Source organism: Macrobrachium rosenbergii, chromosome 10 (assembly GCF_040412425.1).
Source record: "Macrobrachium rosenbergii isolate ZJJX-2024 chromosome 10, ASM4041242v1, whole genome shotgun sequence".
Classification (NCBI taxonomy): Eukaryota; Metazoa; Arthropoda; class Malacostraca; order Decapoda; family Palaemonidae; genus Macrobrachium; species Macrobrachium rosenbergii.
The window spans coordinates 66,631,561-66,641,725 of record NC_089750.1 but is presented as its reverse complement, the minus strand read 5'-3'; the positions used below and the strand labels follow the sequence as shown (position 1 = coordinate 66,641,725).

Below are 10,165 nucleotides of genomic sequence, written 5' to 3'. Positions count from 1 at the left end.
CTTGAGAAGTGATCTTCCATTCCTCATCACATATGAAACATGTCTTCATGTTAGTTGCACAAGCTGCACACAGAATCAGAATGCCCCAGCTGAAAGGGCTCGCTCCGCCCGCCATAACTTTTCCTCGTTATGCAATTACTGTATGTTCTGTATTTTTCTGAGCTCGAGGTGGCAACCCTATCCTCCACCTTTCATACATTCTGCTTCTATGGAACCCAATAAGTCTGTATTGCACCTTTCAGTGCTTATTATTCATACAAATGTACATTCGAAAGTTATTTGAAAATTCTTTCAGTAATTGGTTACGGAGATGGAGTTAATAGATCACCTGCACGATGAAGACAAGGCCCTTTCGTGCAGATGTTCATGATGATGCTGGTGATCTTCACATTTTGTTAAGCTAACTACATAATTTCACAGTCTATTCAAAACAGCTATCAGTACTGACGTTTGCGTGTTTAGCCACTCATTGTCCGCCTGCCAGCTTTTTTTTTTTTTTTTTACCTCGTGTCATCATAAACCATGGTGTGTTTTCTTCAGTTACCACTTCTTTCACAGTGATCGACAGTTACTGTAGGCATCTTCATTTGACTAATACTTTGGTAGGAAATTTTTTTTAGAGAGGCAGTTTACACCTATACTAGAACTAGTACTATTTATTATATTTATATATTTACTCAAATGTAAAAATAAACATTGATGCTAATATACTGTATACATACACACACACACACACACACACACACACACACATATATATATATATATATATATATATATATATATATATATATATATATATATATATATATATATATATATATATATATATATATATATATATATTTGTGTGTGTGTGTGTGTGTTTCAGAGAGAGAGAGAGAGAGAGAGAGAGAGAGAGAGAGAGAGAGAGAGAGAGAGAGAGATGAGATTCACCATTTTTGTTTTTTTCAAAATACTGCTCGGTATTCAAAAGGCAAGTAGTAATTTGTCATATCTCGGATGGAAATCCCAGTACACTCACTTAAAGATTTAGATTAAATCTGTAGCAGAGACGCAATCACCTGTTGATCACTCCCAAAGAGAAATGAACACCTGTGATGAAAAGTTACTTCGGAGATATAGAGCTGCTATTTAGTGTTTACCATACCACGGGTGCATTAGGTAACTCGTATCCCAGCTAAGTGTTATGATGACTATCTTTGCAATTAACACCGACTCAGTTAGCGCTCAGTCTGCAAGTGCAAGCGCCCAGTTTTTATTTTTTTCTCTCTCTAGGAATAGCTGAATAACATGTTGCAAACATAATCTATATATAGCCTAACCAGTGAAAATATTACTGGTTCTTAAAGGATTTTGCACATAAAGAGAATTAACACGGTTATTGCAGGTTTACAGTTGATATTGCGACATAGTTTTATTTGATTCCTCCCATCAAGGGCTTTGATTAAAATGGCTTACAGGGATAGAATTATACTTAAATCAGTCGTGTTAATTCCGTAAAAACTTGACACCAAATGTTATTTTAATTTTATATCAATGCAGCATTTGAAATTAGTAATGAAAAGCTTATATTGTGCTAACAAGAACAAAACAAGTGGTGTATGTGAAACTATCACAAAGATAATTGTTAAAAGAAGGCAAATCTTTGGAAGCAAGATGCTTGTGTTACCCTGATTCTTTAACAAGAAAATTAGTGTGGTTTTGCTTCGTTTGGATTGTTCATTGCGCTACCAGAGGTTTTTATCCTCCTAAAAACAAAATGTGATACCAAAAGGATAATGTAAACCCAATATTTCAGTACCATCATAACATGTGAATTCCATCCTTTTTTCAACACGGAATGAACGCAATACAGATTTCGGTAAAAATTCACGTCGCCAATGTATTTCAGTGAGAAACAGCACCATTCGTAGACACCGAGATGATATTAAGAAACCCTTCGAGGTTACACACAGCCCTCTGATAGGCTGCAAAATGATTGTTATGGCTGTCATTTACGCCGACGTGGCAGCCCAGCAGAAGAAGTTGCGGCCCTACGTCGGGAGTTCAACCTAAACAAACACAGATGGCGGCCAATTCCATAACACGTTTCATAACTAATGTGGTTATACCTTTTGTGTTTGTAGTGTGCATATTGCTGTCACTTCCGTTGGTTTGCGGGCACGGGCATAGTCATGACCATCATGGGCACAGTCACGGACATCACGGTCACAGCCACGATCATCACGACGGACATGGAATGCACGAAGAACCCCCGGCTTTTAAATGGAGCAAACAGGCCAATGACCCTTACGTAGAAAAGGACGAAGAAGCTGATCATCATCACCATCATCATCATGAAGCAGAAAGAACGGTTCACAGTGCACCCAAGTCAAGCGTCTGGTTCGAAGCTATAGTCGCCACTTTGGGCATAAGTATCGCGCCCTACTTGATTCTCTTCTGTATCCCCGTCAGGAACAGCGTCGAACACCAGCCCTACCTCAAGATCCTCTTGGCTTTTGCGTCCGGGGGCTTGTTAGGAGATGCTTTCTTGCACCTCATCCCGCATGCCTTAATGGCACAGGAGGCTCTCAAGGAAGGAGGGAGTCATTCTCATTCTCATTCCCATTCCCATTCTCATTCTCATGACGCAGGTAATGGAGGAGGCCACGGTCATGACATGACGATTGGGCTTGCTGTTCTCGGGGGTATTATTGCATTCCTCGTTGTGGAGAAAATTGTTCGTGTCTTCAAAGGGGGCCATTCTCACTCCCACTCGCATGTAGTCCCTGTAACAGAAGAGGAGACAAAATCGAAGGAAGAAAAGAAATCCAGTGAAAAGGATGAAGATGAGTCTGAAGGCAAAGACCAGAATGGGGTCCAAAAAGATGAAAAAACCTCCGAAGTTTCAGCACCAGATGGTTCAGGTAAAGGGGTGTGTGTGTGTGTTTAGGGATAGGCACATTAATTTCATTTACAGTGCCTGTGTATTTTTATTCCATAGACCTTATTTATGTAGATCAGGTAGCAAAATGAAAAATAGGGGCCACTGACAAATTTTTATAAAGAGCTTGTGATTGGGCTAGGCTGTTTATGTTATTTCAGCATTTTTATGATTTGCCAGTGGGAGTAAATGGCAATTCAACAAAAAAAAACTTTTTTTTGTGAAAACAAAACAAGGACTAATTTTTTGACTGGCTGACACAAAAATGTAATAGCCTACACCAAACTTTTGGCTAATTACATCCTAAGTGCAAAATGAAGCACATTATTACCCAACACTGCATATAAGATCAGACTAATTTTGGCTACAAACGCTTTATGTAAAAGTGACAGAAATCCTCACAACAGAAATGCAGTAACAATTTTCACATTTTTGCTGTTGCTACTGTACGGTGCTTCCATGGTGAATCACAGAACAAACTCAAATGTCCGGCAGTAAAATGGCTTAGTGGTATACCAAATGGTCCCAAAATTTTCTTCATTAAAGCACATGTGATAATATTGTGGGAGTTCATTAGGTATAATGAAAAATACGAAAATAACACTTAGAAAAATCAGACCCCCATGCAAGCTGGGCAGAGCCAGGTCACCCAAGGGAGGATCCACACATAGAAACCAACGCACAGACAAATCGGAGCTCAGTCTATATGGCCGCTGAAACATAAAATACAGTATGAACTTTAAAAAATTTCAAGAGCATCCATAAAAGATACCGGTATGCACTTTATCGTTAGTTTTCATGGCAGTTATTACAATTAATCAAATTATCTCACATGCGCTGCTTGACATATGCCCTTTAATATATTGAGTCAGAAAATTTTGTTGATAAACGATGTCTCCGTGCAGAGCTCTTCTGTAAAATTACCAAGTAAATTTTTCTTTAAACTTTAATCATATTCCAGAGTTGAAAATATGATTTTCCGGTGTTTTAATACTTGTGACATTCATTTCAGTAGGTTTAGTAATTCTGGATACAAATCCTACAATCATGGGGGATCACAGTGAGAAGTGGGGTTTTTGGGTGAGTGAAAGCACAAAATTAGTGATATACAAGGATGTGTTTAATCTAACCTAGCCTGTGATACCAGGCCGTTAAATTCGCATAAGGCTATTGCCCACCCGAACCTAACCTATGGCAATGTAAATTGAAATGAATAATACAGTTTCAACTTTTCCTAATTTAACCCAGGGCTCTGGGTTTTTAATCTGGCTTGTTGGGCTTTGTTCCCCATGTTCACCCTGTACATAAACTAACTTAGGGCACTGGAAATTAAAATGAATAGGGTTGTTACCTACCCAACTCCATTTAACCTAACAAAACCTTGGATGCATGGTCTTTATCTGGCTGAGGGCGTGGTCCCAGAGGACTCCCCCTCACTGACATAAATTATCCACTTACGTAGTGCGTGTTGCACTTTAAAAACTTGCAATAAACCTCACCTTAATCAGAACTTGCAGAAGTACCATAGGGATGTTAGAAAATGTCATTGTATTTAACTTTTGTATTTTCCCCCAATTTCGCACTCTGGTCCCCCCATAACTATAGGTCATAAGGGATTCCAGTATCTTTGACCTAATGTTTCAGTAAAATGAATGTCAGAAATGTTCAGAACAAGTAAAAAAAATTTTGAAATGAATCTTACCTCCTGTTATGATAGCTGTATTTAGCATGTCAGGCAGGAGGACAATAGTGTGAAAAGTAAAAAATTAATGTGATTGTTTAGTTTGAACCATCTATTCACCCATCCCTTTGGAGAGTGTAAACAAGATTTCATTGATGATTAGATTGTTTTCCAAGTTTGGTTAAAATTTTTTTTTTTTTGTCACTATATAGGATCTCACTCAAAAAGGAGAAAGAAAAGATGTTTTGAGTCTGTAAGGTAAGAGGGTGCAACGCCTGACTTTTCTCTTCAGTTTACAACGGTTACAACGAATGTGTTAAATGTAGGAAACAAGGATTGCTCTTGTAACGATTGCTGTAAGTATAGCTTAGTTTTACCAGACCACTGAGCTGATTAACAGCTCTCCTAGGGCTGGCCCGAAGGATTACACTTATTTTACGTTGCTAAGAACCAATTGGTTACTTAGCAACGGGACCTACAGCTTATTGTGGAATCCGAACCACATCACAGCGAGAAATGAATTTCTACGATTGCTGTGATCAGTGTATTGGTTGGTCAGATGAAATGATGAAAGTTTATTTAAAGTATAAGTATATGCAAGAAGCAGATAAGAATAGGAAAAGACAGAAAAAAAGATTCTTCTAACTCTAGGACAGGAAGTGAGGGTAGGAGTAAGAGTTTCTCATCTTTTCACGGCCTTTCAGATGGCATCCCTCCTTGCCCTGTTTTCCTAGTAATGCTTTTCCTTCAATTCAAAATTTCCTTTGCCTCTCAAAGCTCCCCTTATTATTCAGGATGTGAGGTTTGGCAAATCAGGAGCCAATGTAGCTAGTCTTTTAGGGCTGTGTATGGAAAGTTCATGGAGATGACCTCCACGACACTTGCTGCTCTACCGGCCCAATTTAGTTGTCCTTTTTCACATTTCCTCCTTGCGGCGGAGGAAGTGCCAACGCCTTCCCTCCCTGTTAGCCATACCTTAGCCATACCCTGTGATGCTCCTTCTACTGTTGGAGGCACAAGGAAGCAATGTATTATGGAGTGGAAGTGGGTTGTGCCTGTTGTCTTCTTCCTCAGGCCAACTTGGCATGTGTCACGTACAAGCTAGCACTCAGGCACTGAAAGATAAGCACGTCAAGATCAAGAAGTTCACTTAGGCAGGAGGTAGATATGCTAGGTAAGGATAAGCGCACTCACTCGATATCTGATTTTGTATCCCCTAAGCCTTGCTGGAGGCCATGTACTCCCAGTGATCCCTATCTGGGTTCTTCATGTAGTCTTCTGTTGCTAGACAATTTGGTAATCTCTTGGAGGAGTTCTCTTGACATCAGATGCCTGCCTGGCAGCAGGCGCTCGCCTGGCAGCAGGCGCTCGCCTGGCAGCAGGCACTTGCCTGGCAGCAGGCATCTGCCTTACATCAGAAGCTTGCTTGCCAGTAAGTACTCGTCTGCCATCAGACACACACATGACAGCCGGCACTAGGCTTTCAACTGGCACCAGACACTTGCGTTCTTCTTCTCAGTCTCCCAGGTGGTCTGGTTATGGAGGTTCGTCTTCGTGTATTTTGTCTGACGTGAGGGAGTTTTGTGCAAGTAGCTGCGATTGGGTGTGAATGCATTTGTTCTCCACATTTTCCTTCCTTTCTCAGGCGTTCTCATCAACTTTTGATGCCTTGTAAGTCAGCGCTAGTTTCTTGCGCAGATTGGAAAAGTAGGAGGCTTCTATCTTCAGCCTTGTTCTGTCTCAGGGTCGTTGTTGGCGATGCATAAGGTGTGGACGCCTCATTGTAGTTCTCAATTTCCTCAGGCTTCAAGTTTCCATCTCAGTCCCCTTCTTTGTTGACTCGGGCTACTCCTGAGCATTCTAAGCGTATTCTTCAACTGCGTTCGACATCGCTGATACCTTGGGCTGTTTCTTAGTCGCTGAGGCAGGATTTGAGGTATTCTCGAGCCTCTTTTAAGGGCTCTCGGTCGCCTTTGCAGCAGCGAGGTTTGGTGTATTTACCTGTTAGACAAGTGGATCCTTCTTCATTGATTGCTACTGTCTCAGTAGCAAAACAGATTATCTTCCCCTCAACCAAGTTTTTTGTGGTTGGTAATTTCAGATTTGCCTCCTGCTACCTCAGTGTCAGCGCAGGATGGTGTGAATGGTCAGGAGGCTTTTGTTTCCTGTGCAGATGATTCTTTGGTGCCAGGAACCATGGCACAAAGCGGAGCTAACCATTCCTCTGGTAGGGAACAGGTTTTTGCTTCCAGATTTAAGTCCTTTTCAGAGGAGTTGAAACTCCTTTTGTCTCTAGGAGCAGGGGGTTCTGCTGCTGCTGCCTCAGCTTCCCCATGCTTTCCCTCTAATGAGCTTGAGGCTCACAAAATTAACCAAGCGCTGATGAAGAGCAGGTAGTATCATCAGCTTTTTAGAGACTGATTAAGGTCTGTGCTGGCAAATTTCCTGATTTCTTTGGGGAACCAGTGCTCCAGGATTCAAGGTCCCTTAGGACTGCTAGTTGTGGAATTTTGTTACATTGATATGTGCATGTTTTCTCGTTTTCTTGTCAACCTTGCAGTCTCAAGTGAGTACACTGTGCCTCAAGTGTGTTGTATCCTTAGCAGTCATACCATAAGTACAGTGAACCCCCCGTATTCGCGGGGATGCGTACCACACCCCCCAGCAAGTAGCTGAAATCTGCGAATACTTAAAACCCCTGTAAAAACACTTAGAACTGCCCATTTTGATAGTTTAAACACAAGAAAAACAATGTAAAAATGTTTATACCTGAGTATTTTAGTAGTTTTATCACAAAAAGTGCATTTATTCATGAAAATTTTATGAAAATACAGTAATTAGTGAATATTTTTCAGTGAAAAATACTGTGAATGGGCGAATTTTCTGTGAATTATGGCTAGATATGTTCCACAGAGAAACCCGCGAATGCATGAGTCCGCGAATCATGAGAACGTGAATATGGGGGGTTTACTGTAAACCCATTAGGCACAGCTAGAGACCCTGTGAATATGGGGGGTTTACTGTAAACCCATTAGTCACAGCTAGAGACCCTATGTTTCAGTTAAACTTGGTTTTCTGTACAAGTTGATCATGCCACGGAAAGTTCAAACTCCAAGGTATAGTCTCAGCTTGCCTTGTACCCCTTTAGGTATCCAGTATTTATGGAATGGTGTTTGTGTTTTTACACAATCATAGCCCCTCTTCCCCCCTGCCCCCCAGAAAAAGAAAAGACACTACTCCTCTGATTAGCACCTGTTATGTACATCCAGTGGCTTCTGCATTAGTTGATGCTGGTAACAAGATAGTTTAATGAAAAAGGTATATATTTGTGAGAGTAATTTTCATCTTTGACTTGTAAAAATTGTTTTAGAAAGCTATTTTTCTGAATTTGCTTCGTATTGATTTAGCCTAATTAACTTTTAATCGCTTATCCTATGCCTAACTTTTTTGTTGTAAGGTATTGAGAGGGCTAGTAAATGAATTAATGGTTGATGTCCTATATCTTTCCTGGGTGGTGAACTATTTTGTAGGGACAAACAAGTAACTTATAAAGGGTTTTGTTGTCATAACCTTCACACTGCATGTATGTACTTGCTCTTTTAGGAGTATACTTTTATAATTTTTATTATTTTATTTTTACAGGTGATATCAAGGTAGCTGGATACCTAAATTTAGCAGCTGATTTTACCCATAACTTAACTGATGGCCTTGCCATCGGTGCTTCATTCTTAGCTGGGAAAAGTGTGGGGATTGTAACAACTGTAACAATATTTCTTCATGAAATTCCACATGAAATAGGCGATTTTGCTATACTTCTGCAGTCTGGATGTAGTCGTAAGAAGGTAAGTCATGACTTTTTTATGTGTATGTTATTGTTCCTGTAGGTTTATAAACATTATTTTTATACAAGCAACTTACCAGATAATTACATTGCTATAGTTTTTACTTTACACGGCAATTCAGAATTTGCAGTAGCGCTCTTTTGTTTTGGGTGTAGGTATACTGCCTCACCCACTTTCGGGGAAGAATAGGTACAACGTAGCTAAAGAGCTCAAGTTGTTTCTGCCGGCTAATGACTTAACACTGGTTATTAGCAGCTCTTGATTAATTTTCACTGGATGGTCGGAGATCATCTTTTGGTGAAGTACTCTTTGCTCTTGGTAGTGCAGCTATTTAGCTTAGCTAGAATTCTGATATATTTTTCGATTGTGGCTTTCCCGATTGGACTTTAGACTAATTGTCTGACACTAGTTTGTCTAGCATTAGGTATTGCAGCAAAGGCTGCAAAACTAGACTCACTTCAGCAAAATATGACTCTCATACCCCATGTAGTTCTTGCAGGGAGCAAACTTGCTCTCCTGATCTTAATTGTGAAGAATGTAAGGACTGGGATAAGGGGAAGTGGAAGACCTTACAGACACAATTAGATAGATTACAGTGTGACCAACTGAGGGAAGCTACAGCTAGGGCTGAAGCTAAGGCTTCTGCTAGTGCAGTTCATCCTCCAGGAGTTGATATCACTGTTCTGCCTATCCCTTCAACACCTTTGACAGCTTTTTCTCCCATATCCAGTCCTCCAGCTATTCCTGTCACTCCTTTATCTAGCTCTCATTCTGCTAAACCTGATGCCATTGCCAGCTTAGAAGCATGGGTAGATCAGAAATTTGATTACTTGTTGATACCGTTTCCCAGATTGGGAATTCTGTGAAGGTCCTGATGGACAAATTTAGTAGTGTTGGTGTTGCTCCTAGACCAAGGTCCCTGCTAAACTCCCCTTGTTCACCTGGGAGGAAGCAAACTGGCAGTCCAAGGGAGGTCGGTGGGGTTTGCCCACAAGCAGTCGTTGCCTCATTGGAAAGGCGTCCAGATGGATGTACATGCCTTGTCATCTAGTGATTCAGACTCTCTGGGACCCATTAGGCAAAGTGGTTGTTTTACAAAAGTTTCTAGGCCATTGAAAAGGCCGGGCGCTTCGTTGGAAATTGATTTGCCCCGTCTGGTAAGCAAGCTTTAGAGAGGGAACATAGCCCTCTCCCTTCGTGCTTTTGGGAGTCGCCAGTGAAAGATCCTCGCGCCCATTCAGTTTCTAACATGTGTTCTGACCCCAAAAGGGTGTATGCCAGTCCCGTTCATCGTCGCGAAGTGTCCGAGCGCCCAGAGTCTGATAGTGTTGTGTATAAGCCCCCACTAGAAGATTGTTCGGTGTCTGAGCGCCCATCATATGAGTGCACTTCGTCTGAGCGCCCATTGCATGAGCATTCAGTGTCTGCCTTTCCATTTCGTGGGTGCCCAGTATCCGATCCTGCCAAATTGGAAGATCCTGTGTATGATTGTTCAGTGTTTGGACATCAAATCGCTGAGCGCCCATCATATGGGCGCCCAGTGTCCGCTAAGAGCGTAGTGGCTTCAAAAGGTTCGGTGTCTGCTCCGACAGTGAGTGGGCGCCCAGTGTCCGAACGTTCAGTGTCTGTGGGCGCTTCCCTTGAAGTTCATCCTCCTTCCAGCAAGTGTGCGGTCCCGCAAGGAGAGCTTCCAATACCTGATTCTTCAGGTGAGTT

At 41.3% G+C, this 10,165-nt stretch overlaps 1 protein-coding gene across 3 annotated transcripts in view; it reads left to right on the top strand.

Moving 5' to 3' along the window:
* Positions 1 to 1,394: 1,394 nt before the first annotated feature.
* Positions 1,395 to 10,165, top strand: part of LOC136842753 (protein catecholamines up-like) — a 48,057-nt gene continuing 39,286 nt past the window's right edge. For 2 of the 3 annotated variants that reach the window (XR_010854346.1, XM_067110526.1), the window contains exons 1-2: positions 1,395 to 2,909; positions 8,250 to 8,449. Coding sequence is in view for 1 of the 3 variants with exons in the window: in XM_067110526.1 (XP_066966627.1) it covers positions 2,069 to 2,909; positions 8,250 to 8,449 (1,041 nt within the window). In the remaining 2 variants the exon portion in view is untranslated. The remainder of the gene's footprint in view (positions 2,910 to 8,249; positions 8,450 to 10,165) is intronic. The other variant, XR_010854347.1, reaches the window with a different exon arrangement.